This window comes from Lampetra planeri, chromosome 3, assembly GCF_965212315.1.
Source record: "Lampetra planeri chromosome 3, kcLamPlan1.2.h2, whole genome shotgun sequence".
NCBI classification, from domain to species: domain Eukaryota; kingdom Metazoa; phylum Chordata; class Hyperoartia; order Petromyzontiformes; family Petromyzontidae; genus Lampetra; species Lampetra planeri.
Genome location: NC_136109.1, coordinates 6,226,964 through 6,245,793, shown reverse-complemented (window position 1 = coordinate 6,245,793; position 18,830 = coordinate 6,226,964). Strand labels below are relative to the sequence as shown.

The window sequence follows — 18,830 nt, the reverse complement described above, 5'->3', positions numbered from 1 at the left end:
CACACAACCAGTACCTCTCTCACACAACCAGTGCCTCTCTCACACAACCAGTGCCTCTCTCACACAACCAGTACCTCTCTCTCACAACCAGTACCTCTATCACACAACCAGTACCTTTCTCACACAACCAGTACCTCTCTCACGCAACCAGTACCTTTCTCACACAACCAGTACCTTTCTCACACAACCAGTACCTCTCTCATACAACCAGTACCTCTCACAACCAGTACCTCTCTCACACAACCAGTACCTCTCTCACACAACCAGTGCCTCTCTCTCACAACCAGTACCTCTCTCACACAACCAGTACCTCTCTCACACAACCAGTACCTATCTCACAACCAGTACCTCTCTCTAACACAACCAGTACCTCTCACACACAACCAGTACCTCTCTCACACAACCAGAACCTCTCTCACGCAACCAGTACCTCTCTCTCACAACCAGTACCTCTCTCACACAACCAGTGCCTCTCTCACACAACCAGTACCTCTCTCACACAACCAGTACCTCTCTCACACAACCAGTACCTCTCTCTCAAAACCAGTACCTCTCTCTCGCACAACCAGTACCTCTCTCTCTCACAACCAGTACCTCTCTCTCACAACCAGTACCTCTCTCACACAACCAGTACCTCTCTCTCACAACCAGTACCTCTCTCTAACACAACCAGTACCTCTCACACACAACCAGTACCTCTCTCACACAACCAGTACCTCTCTCACGCAACCAGTACCTCTCTCTCACAACCAGTACCTCTCTCACACAACCAGTACCTCTCTCACACAACCAGTACCTCTCTCACACAACCAGTACCTCTCTCTCGCACAACCAGTACCTCTCTTTCTCACAACCAGTACCTCTCTCTCACAACCAGTACCTCTCTCACACACAACCAGTACCTCTCTCTCGCACAACCAGTACCTCTCTCTCACAACCAGTACCTCTCTCTCACACAACCAGTACCTCTCTCACAGAACCAGTACCTCTCTCTCACACAACCAGTACCTCTCTCACACAACCAGTACCTCTCTCTCACACAACCAGTACCTCTCTCACACAACCAGTACCCCTCTCTCACACAACCAGTACCTCTCTCACACAACCAGTACCCCTCTCTCACACAACCAGTACCTCTCTCTCACACAACCAGTACCTCTCTCTCACAACCAGTACCTCTCTCTCACACAACCAGTACCTCTCTCACACAACCAGTACTACTCTCTCACACAACCAGTACCTCTCTCTCACAACCAGTACCTCTCTCTCACACAACCAGTACCCCTCTCACACAACCAGTACCTCTCTCACACAACCAGTGCCTCTCTCTCACAACCAGTACCTCTCTCACACAACCAGTACCTCTCTCACACAACCAGTACCTCTCTCTCACAACCAGTACCTCTCTCTAACACAACCAGTACCTCTCACACACAACCAGTACCTCTCTCACACAACCAGTACCTCTCTCACGCAACCAGTACCTCTCTCTCACAACCAGTACCTCTCTCACACAACCAGTACCTCTCTCACACAACCAGTACCTCTCTCACACAACCAGTACCTCTCTCTCGCACAACCAGTACCTCTCTCTCTCACAACCAGTACCTCTCTCTCACAACCAGTACCTCTCTCACACACAACCAGTACCTCTCTCTCGCACAACCAGTACCTCTCTCTCACAACCAGTACCTCTCTCTCACACAACCAGTACCTCTCTCACACAACCAGTACCTCTCTCTCACACAACCAGTACCTCTCTCACACAACCAGTACCCCTCTCTCACACAACCAGTACCTCTCTCACACAACCAGTACCCCTCTCTCACACAACCAGTACCTCTCTCTCACACAACCAGTACCTCTCTCTCACAACCAGTACCTCTCTCTCACACAACCAGTACCTCTCTCACACAACCAGTACTACTCTCTCACACAACCAGTACCTCTCTCTCACAACCAGTACCTCTCTCTCACACAACCAGTACCTCTCTCACACAACCATTACCTCTCTCTCACACAACCAGTACCTCTCTCTCACAACCAGTACCTCTCTCACACAACCAGTACCTCTCTCCCACACAACCAGTACCTCTCTCTCACAACCAGTACCTCTCTCACACAACCAGTACCTCTCTCTCACACAACCAGTACCTCTCTCTCACACAACCAGTACCTCTCTCTCACACAACCAGTACCTCTCTCACACAACCAGTACTTCTCTCTCACAACCAGTACCTCTCTCACACAACCAGTACCCCTCTCTCACACAACCAGTACTTCTCTCTCACAACCAGTACCCCTCTCTCACAACCAGTACCTCTCTCACAACCAGTACCTCTTTCTCACACAACCATTACCTCTTTCTCACACAACCAGTACCTCTCTCACACATCCAGTACTTCTCTCTCACAACCAGTACCTCTCTATCACAACCAGTACCTCTCTCACAACCATTACCTCTCTCTCACACAACCAGTACCTCTCTCACACAACCAGTACCTTTCTCACACAACCAGTACCTCTCTCACACAACCAGTGCCTCTCTCACACAACCAGTGCCTCTCTCACACAACCAGTACCTCTCTCTCACAACCAGTACCTCTATCACACAACCAGTACCTTTCTCACACAACCAGTACCTCTCTCACGCAACCAGTACCTTTCTCACACAACCAGTACCTTTCTCACACAACCAGTACCTCTCTCACACAACCAGTACCTCTCACAACCAGTACCTCTCTCACACAACCAGTACCTTTCTCACACAACCAGTGCCTCTCTCTCACAACCAGTACCTCTCTCACACAACCAGTACCTCTCTCACACAACCAGTACCTATCTCACAACCAGTACCTCTCTCTAACACAACCAGTACCTCTCACACACAACCAGTACCTCTCTCACACAACCAGAACCTCTCTCACGCAACCAGTACCTCTCTCTCACAACCAGTACCTCTCTCACACAACCAGTGCCTCTCTCACACAACCAGTACCTCTCTCACACAACCAGTACCTCTCTCACACAACCAGTACCTCTCTCTCAAAACCAGTACCTCTCTCTCGCACAACCAGTACCTCTCTCTCTCACAACCAGTACCTCTCTCTCACAACCAGTACCTCTCTCACACACAACCAGTACCTCTCTCTCGCACAACCAGTACCTCTCTCACACAACCAGTACCCCTCTCTCACACAACCAGTACTTCTCTCTCACAACCAGTACCCCTCTCTCACAACCAGTACCTCTCTCACAACCAGTACCTCTTTCTCACACAACCATTACCTCTTTCTCACACAACCAGTACCTCTCTCACACATCCAGTACTTCTCTCTCACAACCAGTACCTCTCTATCACAACCAGTACCTCTCTCACAACCATTACCTCTCTCTCACACAACCAGTACCTCTCTCACACAACCAGTACCTTTCTCACACAACCAGTACCTCTCTCACACAACCAGTGCCTCTCTCACACAACCAGTGCCTCTCTCACACAACCAGTACCTCTCTCTCACAACCAGTACCTCTATCACACAACCAGTACCTTTCTCACACAACCAGTACCTCTCTCACGCAACCAGTACCTTTCTCACACAACCAGTACCTTTCTCACACAACCAGTACCTCTCTCATACAACCAGTACCTCTCACAACCAGTACCTCTCTCACACAACCAGTACCTCTCTCACACAACCAGTGCCTCTCTCTCACAACCAGTACCTCTCTCACACAACCAGTACCTCTCTCACACAACCAGTACCTATCTCACAACCAGTACCTCTCTCTAACACAACCAGTACCTCTCACACACAACCAGTACCTCTCTCACACAACCAGAACCTCTCTCACGCAACCAGTACCTCTCTCTCACAACCAGTACCTCTCTCACACAACCAGTGCCTCTCTCACACAACCAGTACCTCTCTCACACAACCAGTACCTCTCTCACACAACCAGTACCTCTCTCTCAAAACCAGTACCTCTCTCTCGCACAACCAGTACCTCTCTCTCTCACAACCAGTACCTCTCTCTCACAACCAGTACCTCTCTCACACAACCAGTACCTCTCTCTCACAACCAGTACCTCTCTCTAACACAACCAGTACCTCTCACACACAACCAGTACCTCTCTCACACAACCAGTACCTCTCTCACGCAACCAGTACCTCTCTCTCACAACCAGTACCTCTCTCACACAACCAGTACCTCTCTCACACAACCAGTACCTCTCTCACACAACCAGTACCTCTCTCTCGCACAACCAGTACCTCTCTTTCTCACAACCAGTACCTCTCTCTCACAACCAGTACCTCTCTCACACACAACCAGTACCTCTCTCTCGCACAACCAGTACCTCTCTCTCACAACCAGTACCTCTCTCTCACACAACCAGTACCTCTCTCACAGAACCAGTACCTCTCTCTCACACAACCAGTACCTCTCTCACACAACCAGTACCTCTCTCTCACACAACCAGTACCTCTCTCACACAACCAGTACCCCTCTCTCACACAACCAGTACCTCTCTCACACAACCAGTACCCCTCTCTCACACAACCAGTACCTCTCTCTCACACAACCAGTACCTCTCTCTCACAACCAGTACCTCTCTCTCACACAACCAGTACCTCTCTCACACAACCAGTACTACTCTCTCACACAACCAGTACCTCTCTCTCACAACCAGTACCTCTCTCTCACACAACCAGTACCCCTCTCACACAACCAGTACCTCTCTCACACAACCAGTGCCTCTCTCTCACAACCAGTACCTCTCTCACACAACCAGTACCTCTCTCACACAACCAGTACCTCTCTCTCACAACCAGTACCTCTCTCTAACACAACCAGTACCTCTCACACACAACCAGTACCTCTCTCACACAACCAGTACCTCTCTCACGCAACCAGTACCTCTCTCTCACAACCAGTACCTCTCTCACACAACCAGTACCTCTCTCACACAACCAGTACCTCTCTCACACAACCAGTACCTCTCTCTCGCACAACCAGTACCTCTCTCTCTCACAACCAGTACCTCTCTCTCACAACCAGTACCTCTCTCACACACAACCAGTACCTCTCTCTCGCACAACCAGTACCTCTCTCTCACAACCAGTACCTCTCTCTCACACAACCAGTACCTCTCTCACACAACCAGTACCTCTCTCTCACACAACCAGTACCTCTCTCACACAACCAGTACCCCTCTCTCACACAACCAGTACCTCTCTCACACAACCAGTACCCCTCTCTCACACAACCAGTACCTCTCTCTCACACAACCAGTACCTCTCTCTCACAACCAGTACCTCTCTCTCACACAACCAGTACCTCTCTCACACAACCAGTACTACTCTCTCACACAACCAGTACCTCTCTCTCACAACCAGTACCTCTCTCTCACACAACCAGTACCTCTCTCACACAACCATTACCTCTCTCTCACACAACCAGTACCTCTCTCTCACAACCAGTACCTCTCTCACACAACCAGTACCTCTCTCCCACACAACCAGTACCTCTCTCTCACAACCAGTACCTCTCTCACACAACCAGTACCTCTCTCTCACACAACCAGTACCTCTCTCTCACACAACCAGTACCTCTCTCTCACACAACCAGTACCTCTCTCACACAACCAGTACTTCTCTCTCACAACCAGTACCTCTCTCACACAACCAGTACCCCTCTCTCACACAACCAGTACTTCTCTCTCACAACCAGTACCCCTCTCTCACAACCAGTACCTCTCTCACAACCAGTACCTCTTTCTCACACAACCATTACCTCTTTCTCACACAACCAGTACCTCTCTCACACATCCAGTACTTCTCTCTCACAACCAGTACCTCTCTATCACAACCAGTACCTCTCTCACAACCATTACCTCTCTCTCACACAACCAGTACCTCTCTCACACAACCAGTACCTTTCTCACACAACCAGTACCTCTCTCACACAACCAGTGCCTCTCTCACACAACCAGTGCCTCTCTCACACAACCAGTACCTCTCTCTCACAACCAGTACCTCTATCACACAACCAGTACCTTTCTCACACAACCAGTACCTCTCTCACGCAACCAGTACCTTTCTCACACAACCAGTACCTTTCTCACACAACCAGTACCTCTCTCACACAACCAGTACCTCTCACAACCAGTACCTCTCTCACACAACCAGTACCTCTCTCACACAACCAGTGCCTCTCTCTCACAACCAGTACCTCTCTCACACAACCAGTACCTCTCTCACACAACCAGTACCTATCTCACAACCAGTACCTCTCTCTAACACAACCAGTACCTCTCACACACAACCAGTACCTCTCTCACACAACCAGAACCTCTCTCACGCAACCAGTACCTCTCTCTCACAACCAGTACCTCTCTCACACAACCAGTGCCTCTCTCACACAACCAGTACCTCTCTCACACAACCAGTACCTCTCTCACACAACCAGTACCTCTCTCTCAAAACCAGTACCTCTCTCTCGCACAACCAGTACCTCTCTCTCTCACAACCAGTACCTCTCTCTCACAACCAGTACCTCTCTCACACACAACCAGTACCTCTCTCTCGCACAACCAGTACCTCTCTCTCACAACCAGTACCTCTCTCTCACACAACCAGTACCTCTCTCACACAACCAGTACCTCTCTCTCACACAACCAGTACCTCTCTCACACAACCAGTACCCCTCTCTCACACAACCAGTACCTCTCTCACACAACCAGTACCCCTCTCTCACACAACCAGTACCTCTCTCTCACACAACCAGTACCTCTCTCTCACAACCAGTACCTCTCTCTCACACAACCAGTACCTCTCTCACACAACCAGTACCCCTCTCTCACACAACCAGTACCTCTCTCTCACAACCAGTACCTCTCTCTCACACAACCAGTACCTCTCTCACACAACCATTACCTCTCTCTCACACAACCAGTACCTCTCTCTCACAACCAGTACCTCTCTCACACAACCAGTACCTCTCTCCCACACAACCAGTACCTCTCTCTCACAACCAGTACCTCTCTCACACAACCAGTACCTCTCTCTCACACAACCAGTACCTCTCTCTCACACAACCAGTACCTCTCTCACAACCAGTACCTCTCTCTCACAACCAGTACCTCTCTCACACAACCAGTACCTCTCTCTCACACAACCAGTACCTCTCTCTAACACAACCAGTACCTCTCTCACAACCAGTACCTCTCTCACACAACCAGTACTTCTCTCTCACAACCAGTACCTCTCTCACACAACCAGTACCCCTCTCTCACACAACCAGTACTTCTCTCTCACAACCAGTACCCCTCTCTCACAACCAGTACCTCTCTCACAACCAGTACCTCTTTCTCACACAACCAGTACCTCTTTCTCACACAACCAGTACCTCTCTCACACAACCAGTACTTCTCTCTCACAACCAGTACCCCTCTCTCACAACCAGTACCTCTCTCACAACCAGTACCTCTCTCTCACAACCAGTACCTCTCTCACAACCAGTACCTCTCACACAACCAGTACCTCTCTCTCACAACCAGTACCTCTCTCACACAACTAGGACCTCTCTCACAGCCTAGTATCGGTGATTACTCGCTCGTTGCTATTCTCGTGGTGATGTCGAAATCAATACTTAAGCCAGGTGTGATACGGGAGGGCTAGGAGAGCAGGACGAGCTGGGGCAGTGCATCGTCTCCGCGCCACAGGCGGGCGGCTCGCTCTGGCCGGGCTCCGCGCTCGCTCCCGTGCTAGAGAACGCGCCTCGTCCTCTCGCTTCTCTCTCCGTCGCTCACGATCGGACAAATCGCCAGGGCGATGTATCTCAGCCTTTTCATAAACACGGGGATCTGGCTCATAGCCTATGGGTGGTCATTAGGTGGTCAAAACTGCTGACAGTGCCGACTCGGTTATAACTGTCGCGATTGTTTACCCTGTGGCCTTTATTTAACCAGTGAGACTCTTGCTGTGTTTAGTAAGAGAGACCTGGGGGTGTCTGTAGTTGGGTATAGGGGCTGTTCTACACGTGTGGTGATTTAGACGAGATCTCTGTAATACTCACAGGAGTGCTGTGCTGCCAACACGCAGTAGTTTCCTCTCTCGAATGGCGTCAGGGCTGGGTCTTTAACGTCCACTCGAGAGCTGACCGCGTGATTCGGCCGTTCCTGACACAAACGAGCGAGCAGTGCAGGGATCGAACCGCGGCCTCTGAGACTGCGGGGCTGGCGATGCTCAGGCCGGGGTCGTCCCCAACCCGGACCCCGTCTCGCGCTGCCTGCAGACGCTCTGAGGGGCTTGATCCGTGCAGTGCGACTCGCCACAGCGTTGTCATTGGGTGCATTTCATGACGGACGTTTTACGTTTAATAATATACAATGTTTGTGTGTCTCGGGGTGTAGTTAAGTGTAATGGTGATTGTCTCGTATTCAAGACACAATCGCAGAGACACAGCTCGTGTAACGAGGGTCCTGCTGGGGATGTTTGGAAACGTCCTGACCGAGCGTTCACACGTGAGGGAGCAACCAGACAACTTGGGGGTATCCCCTCGCATCCGAGGGGCTACCACTCAGCATCCCTAGACAGTACAGGGCAGCCACCTACTTGCTGTACTACCACGCAGTCCTGGTCACGTCATGGCCCCGCAGGCCCCGTGCTGTGCGAGCTTCTGTGGGCCCCAGCACGGGGAGCGCTCCACCCTCGGGGCTGCGCGGTGCGGCTCCTCTCTGGGAGGTGCGCGACCTCAGCAGAGTTCTCTCTCGGCCACTTCGGCACCCACTCCACACTTCTCTTGCTGAGCTCAACGCAGAAACTGTCAGGCGAATGTAGAAGCTGAGCCGTCGAACGCAGCAGCAGCCTCTGTGCCTCCGAGTTGTGAGGCGGCAGCACCGGGTGGCTGATGTGGTAGCCGTGGTGCTAGAACACTGGACTTGCATACCCATGCTGTGGACGGGCGAGGGAGTGTGGCGTCTCTGATGTGCAAATTAATGTTGTCTGTGGATCAGGTCTATTGGTGATTTGAGTCGGTGTGGAAAATTCCCGGTTTCTATAGCAGGGTCTACAGTTTTGTTCCACATTTAAATTTAAGTAGCATTTGCTTTGGGAAATGTCTCACATTGCACACGCACGTGGGCTCACACCGTACAGCACCATTCCTGTATCTCAACAACAGAGCAACCAACTAAACTCGGTGATATCTGCAGTGTATCGGCAATACTCTAATGGTGATAGTAGCAATTATGTTCACGTTGTCTTGATAATAGTGCAGTCGGCCAGGTGGCCCAGCGGGAGAGTGCGTGGCTCACAGTCGAGAGGCTGCAAGTTCATCATCCATCTGGTGTCTATAAAATGAGCACCACTTTGTGGGGAAGTCAACCAGTGGTTGTCCTCTGGATAGACTCGCCCCCGCCATACTACCGTGACATTTTCAACACTGGCTAAGGGCTATACACGGTGTTACAGAACCACCACAATGCCCAGTTGAGCAGACACATCACTGGAGGTTCTGCCTTCCACATATGGTCTGCAGTTGATTGTAAAGAGGTTAGGTAGTGATTCATGGATATGATTAACTGGAAATGGGATTGGCACCTGATATTCCCAAGGCACCTGCTAACTGCTTCAGTCGCATCATCGCCTACGACTCGCCAGGGCAGAGCAGGGCCACAGCCACTGCTTCGCTACATTTCACTGCAGCCCCATGGTGATGGTGGATGGCTCTCCACCATGTTACCCAGTGGCGTTTGTTTACCGGCCGCACCCTGCTGATGGGACTCAGTGGAGGCGAACCCTGGCAGGACTGGCCTTGTCTAAGTGAATGCCATGGAGATCAAATTGTCGTGATGGGCCCACTGATTATTGAATTAGATGTTCTCTCATTTCGCCCACAAAACCCTCTGCATCTTTATTTTATTAAACAACAATTCACGGCCTTTTTCAATCTACTTCTGGATGAAGCCTTTCCCATGCCATGTACTTCGTGGAATGTTTGACCATACTTCACCAAATTTCGATTTAAAGCTTTCGTGACTGCAGGGATTTATATTCTTGGTTCTTTCGGTAAAGTCACGTGGAAGGGAAATACATTTTTATTATTAAATTATTTTTTATTATTTTATCATTTCCCTTCTACGTGACTTTACCGAAAGAACCAAGAATATACATACTTCACCATTTAGGTCAGTGTGTAGGTCCAGGACTGATTTCACTCAGCACTGAAAGTTCGCCATGGTTGGGAATCGAACACAGGTTACCAGGTGCACAGCACAGCCTGCACACCATGGCACCACGGCTCTACTTGTTTATTTTATTGTGATCCACAGCTCACTGAGATTGTGCATAAACGTTGCTTAATTTTTGACATTCCGCCATTGGGCACGAATTATTTCATTATTCAGCGCATAAATTATTAAATTATGTTGCTGCTAAACTCACTTTGCCCTTTATTCTGTTCTCCACATCCCAGTTACCCGCTCGCACCAAGGGATCCACATTCATCCCTGATACTGAGTATTTTTGGTCATTTACTGATAATTCGTGCTAAGAAACCACCCAAACTCAGGATTCGCTCTTGCAGAGGATCATGACCAGTAACTCGTGATGTACATTACCATCGTGATGGGGACATTTTTCCACAGCTCTTCCTCCCCCTCCCTCACTGAGCTCCCTCTGTTCACCCCTCACTGATCTCCCTCTCTGTTCCCACAGCAGTGTGAGGAGGGAGCGGTTCCACCATTGAAGGCGACGCTGCGAGCTGAGCACGTGGAGCCATGGCTACAGGTTCGTGCAGGAGCCGAGACCTGGGCCATATGAGTCCTGACCCCAGAACTTGGGTCATGAGGTCACGGGGCTCAGCCTCCTCACCACAGCCCCATAGCTCTACGCTCTATCCTCTACATGCAGCGTGTGAATCTGCAGCCTGTGTGTGCAGGGCCCTGTGTACACGCATGGCCTGAGCACACAGCCCTGTGTACACGCATGGCCTTACAGTACAAACCTCGACACGGACATGGCATTCTATACAAGAAGCCATGGGACCACTCATATAAATATATAAATCACATTGCTTAAAATTTTAATACATTTATGCTCAATATGCACGCAAGTTTGAGCCACTCCTCAAGAGAATGCGTGCAGGACCCTGCATGCCGTGACTCAGCGGCTGTCATGTTGAGCTCTCAGGGCCCCGATCTGAACACCTTGAGTCTTGTAGCTGGAGCCTGGCTGGGACCCTCAGCCCCTTAGGCACGGGGATTGGCAGTCGGTGCTGTGGCAAAGAATGCCACTCAGTCGGAAGTTTGGAAGCTAAATCCTCATTGAGGGACGACTCATCCCACTCTCTCTGTTCACAAAATTAGTACTATTTATTTGGAAGCAAGTTGTTATGCTGTAGAGAGTATGGCATCTGCCATGGGAATGTGGAATTTCCACCATGCTCCTGGAAGCTAGTAAACGTGAGTCAATGGATTCGAGCGTGACCCCATTAATCCGGGTTGTGCTGCTGCTGTGACAGACGAGAGATTCAAGAAGAAGACGGAGCAGGTGCGGATTCTACTGGACGACATGAAGAAGCTCTCCAGGTGAGAGGGACGTCTCTTCACCCGCAATGGGGTTCTCAGCTGCTTTACGTTTTAAGTACAGACAAAGAAGCCATGTTATCTCACTTAAATGGTTAGAGTGAGTACAGCCGATACTTGAATCCCAAACGACTTCTCAGTGCAAAGGCCGAGGCAGTGGATGTGGAGAGACCTAGGGGAGGTGCGGTGACACCGGGGGAGGCACAAGGGACATACAATAGACACAGAGAGAAAAATGTGGACATGAGAGATAGAGGGACTTTGAGATATACACGAGAAAGGGGACACAGTGAGAGACGCGGATACTTGCCTAAAAACAGCGGGAGACACGAGGGAGGTATTGGGATGCAGGCAGTGTTATGGAGACAGGGAATTGAGGCATTGAAATAAAAACAGGGAGAAGAGAAAGAAAAGAGAGAGATGTGTTTATTATTAGATATTTCCAGACAATTTATGAGCACCTGGCGAAACCTACACTATCACCATACAGATGCAAACAGATGTTGATTAGTCCACTTGCTGTACCACCATCTCTTGGCAAGCCAGGGTATGCCACCTCGACGCACACGGGAAATAAGTTTTGCAACATTTGTGCGATCCACCAACCCTTGCCTCCAGTGCTGGATTACAGACCACGTGCATAGCCTCCATTGCCCGTCGAATTTGGTATACGTCGTGTTTTGACGAGGAGAAAAAAAACCTTAGCTGCTCTATAGTTTGCCTTCATATCCGCAATTCCAGTCTCTTATGCCCAGCCCTGCTCATTCCAGTCTCTTGGAAATTTACCGTGCTTATCGATCTTGCAGCTTTCCACTCCGCCCTGACTCAGGCCCCCCTCCCCCACCCTCTCTACCCTCTCTATCCCTGGCTCCTCCCCCTCCCTCATCTATATATAATCCCTTGTTATTAGCAGCTCTTTTGCCTACTTCAGCGAGTGTGTCTTGCTGTGGTGGTTCCCACCTGATGACGGACGCTTGTGTTGCGCCCGAAACGTCGTGATTTAATTTAATTATTTTTATTTTTTCACCTACGTGACTTTACCAAAAGAACCAAAGAGAGAGTATGGATCCTTGCAGTCACGAAAACTTCAAATCTAGAATCATTCACATATTGTGTGGGCAGACCTAATAGTTCATAATCTAACAGATCGAATCCAAACAAATGTACAATATTCTGCATAAACATTCATGACATTTCTATTGACTACATTTGTGTATTAGCATTTTGTTAGATTTAAAAATAAGGTATCTCGAATCCTCAACCATACCCCTTGTTTTCCAGGTTTGACAATTCTACCGTTCCAACCCTGCAAAGGATCCATGGCATTAAAGATCCATACAACAGGGAGGAGCGACATGCCCTTGCAAGAGCCTTCCACAAGGAGGGGGGTATAGGTGGGTGTAGCTCCTCACTACATGGCACAGCGATTGTACTGCAACGATAAACTCGCTATCTCCTTGATGGACCTGGCTGTGGACACTGCTGTCCACAAGCCTCCAGTTACTGGGACATCTGTGGTCCCAGCACCTCAGTGCCACCGCTAAGCAGCAGGGCCACGATACCCTGGTTAGGGAACCGAGCTGCCCGGCCCAGCACTCGGCCTGCAGGAGCTGTGGGCGAGAGCCACGCTGCTCCTCACTGCGGCCTCACCACTTCAAGGCCCCATGAAGGGCGAGTTGTGATGTTCTCCCATCATCTGATTATATTATCAGTGCTAAGAGCTGCTAGGACATTCCGTTTGTGTAAGGTGCAAGCTTTGTAGCAGCAGTTTGTGTTGCGATGAGACAGCTGTTGGGTGTGAATGTGCCAGTTCCTGTTCAACATTATCCCAGAACACAAAGGATGGAGATCGCAGCTCTCGAGCAGAGCCCACCCAGAAGGGTAGAACTACCCAGACGTGCATCTCCTGCACCTCGCTGCTCCTGAGTGTATCTCCTAGATGACACAGAACCCCGTAGGAGACGTGATACATTAGGGCTCATGGCCTTGAGAAGCCCAGTGCTGCAGGAGATGTGTGCGCTGTGCCCGTGTGGTTCGCTGTGGCACATTCACCACTGGACGATCCTCTTAGCTTATGATTCGGGCCTCGTGGCATCTCCATGGCTGAGCCTGGCACAGGGCTCATCGCCGCGTTAGGGTCAGGGCAACCTCTGTGCAGCTTTAGAGGGGCTGCTGCTGTTGTCTGCCCCCCCGCCCTACTGCTGTGCCCCTGCCCCATTTCCACTCACCCTGCATTAGCCCTGCTGTGCTGCTGCCTCTCCCCCACTCACCCTGCGAAAAGTTAACTACAGCGCCTGATATACAGGAGGTCGTGGGTTCTATCCCAACCCTGACACCTGCATATTTTTAGTTTGCATGTTCTCTCAGTGGTTGCGTGGATTTTTCTCCAGGTCCTCCGGTTTTTCCCTCCACAAGCGTTGAGAGTATTTGGCTGCTATAAATTATCCACGTGATAACCCACTTTATTGAGCTATCATTTGTGACCAGGTCGCTTACCTGGTAAAAGAAATAGCTTCATACAGGTGGGACAACCACAGCAAAAAACTGAATTACTGTAGTGGGCAGAGAGAGCTGTATGTGACAAGCGATTATATAGGGTAAGGGGGGGGAGGAGCCAGAGAGGAGGGATGCTGGGGGGGGGGGTGCAGGCGTGTGGAGTCGGGGGCGGGGGTTAAGCTGTTATCGTTTTTTCCTGTAGCCCCGAAGCAATTAGGATATTACTACAGTGGTACCTCGGTATACGTCGTTAATTCGTTCCAGAAGGTAGGACTTATACCGAAAATGACGTATACCAAAAAAAAATTCCCATAAGAAATGAAGGGAAAGGAAATAATCTGTTCCAGAGTATAATAAATTATATTTTATATGGCATATTATACATTAATGGGGTTGTATAAAATAATTTAGACACTACTTATTACTAAAATGCATACATAAATTTTAATGAATTGAATTTTTTTTTATATCACTTTACCTTGCTGAGAGAAGTTGATAGCCTATGAGGATGGTGGTGAGGAAGGGGAGGAGATGTAATTTTTTGGAAGGAGAGTCCCCTTCTATTAAAACTTCAGGAAGCTGAAAATCTGGGTTTTTTTCTCTTTCTCTTTTCTGTTTTTTTCTTGACTTGGACCTGGTTGAGGCTCACCAAGTTTGAGTTTCACTAAAAACCTGTCCATTGAAGTTTATTTTTGCCTTCTAAGAATGTTCCTGAAGTGTGACATTGTCTGGTCATTCCACACAATACTCTTACGGCTTGTTAGAGCTTTATTGGGGGTGGGGTATACGCGGGTACAGTACGTGGTGACTCATCCCGACCCATACAAGTTCTAGCAAGCGCGTCGGATCCCAAGCAAGACGTCGTATCCCAAGACATTTTTTTCTCGTCAAAACACGACGTATACCAAATTCGACGTATTCCAAAGCGGTTGTATACCGAGGTACCACTGTATATTAATAACATCTTCTAGTGTGCGGTAGGCAACGGCTGGTGAGACACAATGCCGGCGTGGGCCTGTGGGGGGGGGGGGGGGGAGTAGCGTGCTGTAGAAACTGGAAATGCGAGTATGGAAGTAAGCTATAAAAGAAATTAAGATTTTACCTGGTTAATAACATCCTTCCAATGATTGCTCAATTGGAATCCATCTTCTCGGGTGAAGTTATGTCTATGTTTGTATATCTGGATGGCTTCATGAACAAATCTTTGATAGTAGACTGACGGTTTTCAGAGTACAGGTAGTCTCCGAGTTACGATGGTCCGACTTACGATATTTCGATCTTACGATGGCGATAGCGATATGACAAAATTGTAAAATATTTTACATTTCGCGCAGCAGGCAAACGCAGCAGCGTACGATGTACGATACTGTACTTTATCATCACCATCCTCCTCTTCCGACAACTAAGTTAATGTAGCCATCAACAACCGAACATCATTCAAGTATGCAGACGACAGATAGAATCTTGGTGAGTACAGTACAATATGATACGTTACGATACGTTCAATGCTTGTATGATATGTAGCTTTAGCGATTTCATTTTAGGGTTACCACGATACGATACATACGTTCAAAGTATGTTAAAAGTTTGTATAGCAGATAGGATTGTTTCCTGAAAAAACTTTCTATTAAATTGCAGTTCACATAGATAGGCTAAGAATTTACCTTGTTTTTTACTTTAAATTTTACTGTGCAATACAGTATTGTAATTAATAAATACATAAGGTATATAGTTTATACAGTACGGTACTGTAAATTGCTCTGTTTTGCTAAATTATCACCATTCTTTAAGACTCCTGGGTAGGCTAGGCCATCTTCGACTTACAATATTTTCATCTTACGATGGGGTCGTCGTAACGCATCTCCATCGTAAGTAGAGGACTATTTGTACCTTGGTCTCAGAAAAAACAATATTACTTCCATACTCACATTTCCAGTTTCTACAGCACGCTACTCCCCCCCTCCCACAGGCCCACGCCGGCATTGTCTCATCAGCCGTTGCCTACCGCACACTATAAGGATGTTATTAATATAGTAATATCCTAATTGCTTCGGGGCTACAGGAAAAAAACAACAACAACTTAACCCCCGCCCCGACTCCACACGCCGCGCCCCCCCCTGCATCCTAGAAGGATGTTATTAATATGGTAATATCCTAATTGCCTCGGGGCTATAGAAATAACGACAACAGCTTAATTCCACCACCAACTCCACACGCCGCCCCCCCCCCCCCCCTGCATCCTAGAAGGATGTTATTAATATGGTAATATCCTAATTGCCTCGGGGCTATAGAAAATAACGACAACAGCTGAACCCCCACCCCCGACTCCACACGCCTTGGCTCCTCCCCCCCTCTTATTTTCTTTCTTCTTCTTCTTTTCCTTTTCTTCTTACCTATAAACGTCACTTTTTGTCTGTCTGTCTGTCCGTCTGTCTGTCTGTCCGTCTGTCTGTCTGTCTGTGTACGCTCGCTTGCGAGGGATTTGGCGCTCGGGCCGTGAGGCTTAGGATGAAAATGTTATGCCGGGAGGCACGTCCCGTGCCCCGCGGTGGGAATAGGCATTTCCGATTTTTCGTCCCTAAACTTTTAATCGGACTGATTATCTATTTAGTGTGATTTTTATTTATTTATTTACTAATGCCGACCGGCACGTGACGAAGCACGCCGTTGCGCATGCGCGAGACGCCGACCAAGCCGGTTGCCCCTGGCAACGGGCAGCAACGCCGTCGCTGCGGGGTGGACGCCATTTTTAATTCCCGTTAAAAATATGCACGCGCATTAACACGCGATGCTGAGGTAAATTTATCAAAGTTTCACGTCCTCTTCACTCCCCCCACCCCAATGTGTGCACTTACTATTATAGGGTCGGTAGATAATAAAATGATAGCGATTAGACAATATTATTCTAGCGCGGGGGGGCGGGGTAGCGGCCCCAGCACCCAGCCTCGGCCGGGTGGGCAATCTAGGCGAGGCTGGAGGCTCTGCACGGTACTAGGCCTCGACACCCCACACTTGTCAGGCGAAGACTTTGTGCTATAAACTCGATATACCCAGCGTTGCCCGGGGGAAAAATACATTTAAAATCTTCTGAAAACTTTAAAACATAACATACCAATGAAAATACAACTGTGTAATTACAATTTTAAACCCGACCGCGCCAAGAATCGATTCTCTGAATCGCGCAAAGGAATCGAAGGTTGTAGATTCATTTAGAATCGGCTTATTCCCGTTTAATATAAGTTGGTTATAGAGTTGATATAAACTGCTATGAATGGGAAATATCCGGCGTTGACCGGGGCAGAAAGATAATTAAAAACTCCTGAAAACTTTAAAACATGACATACCAATGAAAATAAAACTCTGTAATTAAAAATGTAACCCAAGCGCGAAAAGAAGCGATTCTTTGGAATCGTTGCGAAGGAATCGAGGGTTGTAGATTTCTTTAGAATCGCCCTATTCCCTTTTTAACAAATTGCGTGTCGCCAAGTTTGCTTAACATTTCCAACAGACACACACATTCACACATTTAGCTTTTTACATTTAACATACAAAACGTCAGCATGTACTGCTGTCATCATAGGCAAAATAATATACACCCTCACCACTCTCCCTCAACACTCATGCTCACCACTCACCCTCACCAAAAATCCTCACAACCACCACTCACCCTCACCACTCACCCTCACCACCACCACTCACCCCTCACAACTCACCTCTCACCACTCACCCGCACCAGTCTCACTACTCACCCTCACCACCACCACTCACTCTCACCACTAACGCTCACCACTCACCCTCACCACTCACCACTCACTCTCACTACTCACCACCACCACTCACTCTCACCACTCACCCTCACCACTCACACTCACCACCTCACCACCTCACCACTCACCACCTCACCACTCATCACTCACCACTCACCACAGACCACTCACCACTCACACTCACCACAGACCCCTCACACTCACCACTCACACTCACCACAGACCCCTCACCACTCACTCTCATCACTCACCCTCACCACTCACCCCTCTCCCTCACCACTCACCCTCACCACTCACCTTCACCACTCACGCCTCTCCCTCACCCTCACCACTTACCCCTCACCACTCACGCCCACCACTCACCAGCACCAATCATCCTCACTACTCACCACTCACCCTCACCACTCACCCTCACCACTCACCACTCACTCTCACCACTCACGCTCACCACTCACCCTCACCCCTCACCCTTCTCCCTCACCACTCACGCTCACCAATCATCTTCACTACTCACCACTCACCCTCACCACTCACGCTCACCACTCACCCTCACTACTCACCCCTCTCCTTCACCACTCACCCTCACCACTGACCCCTCTCCGTCACCACTCACGCTCACCACTCACCCTCACCCTCTCCACTCACCCTCACCACTCTTCCTCACCACTCACCACTCACCCTTACTACTCACCCTCACCACTCACCCTCACCACTACTCACCACTCACGCTCACCACTCATCCTCACCACTCACGCTCACCACTCACCCTCAATACTCACCCTCACAACTCACGCTCACCACTCACCCTCACCACTCACCCTCACTACTCACTAATCATCCTCACCACTCACCCTCACCACCACTACTCACCCTCACCACTCTCCCTCACCACTTACCCTCACTACTCACCCTCACCACTCACCCTTCTCCCTCACCAATCACGCTCACCACTCACCCTCACCAATCATCCTAACTAC

At 49.3% G+C, this 18,830-nt stretch overlaps 1 protein-coding gene across 1 annotated transcript in view; it reads left to right on the top strand.

Moving 5' to 3' along the window:
* Positions 1-10,709: 10,709 nt before the first annotated feature.
* LOC144736816 (uncharacterized) overlaps positions 10,710-18,830 on the top strand; it is a 674,279-nt gene continuing 666,158 nt past the window's right edge. Inside the window, exons 1-2 of the mRNA XM_078619463.1 lie at positions 10,710-10,793; positions 11,527-11,593. Coding sequence (XP_078475589.1) covers positions 10,784-10,793; positions 11,527-11,593 — 77 coding nt within the window. The 5' untranslated portion in view covers positions 10,710-10,783. The remainder of the gene's footprint in view (positions 10,794-11,526; positions 11,594-18,830) is intronic.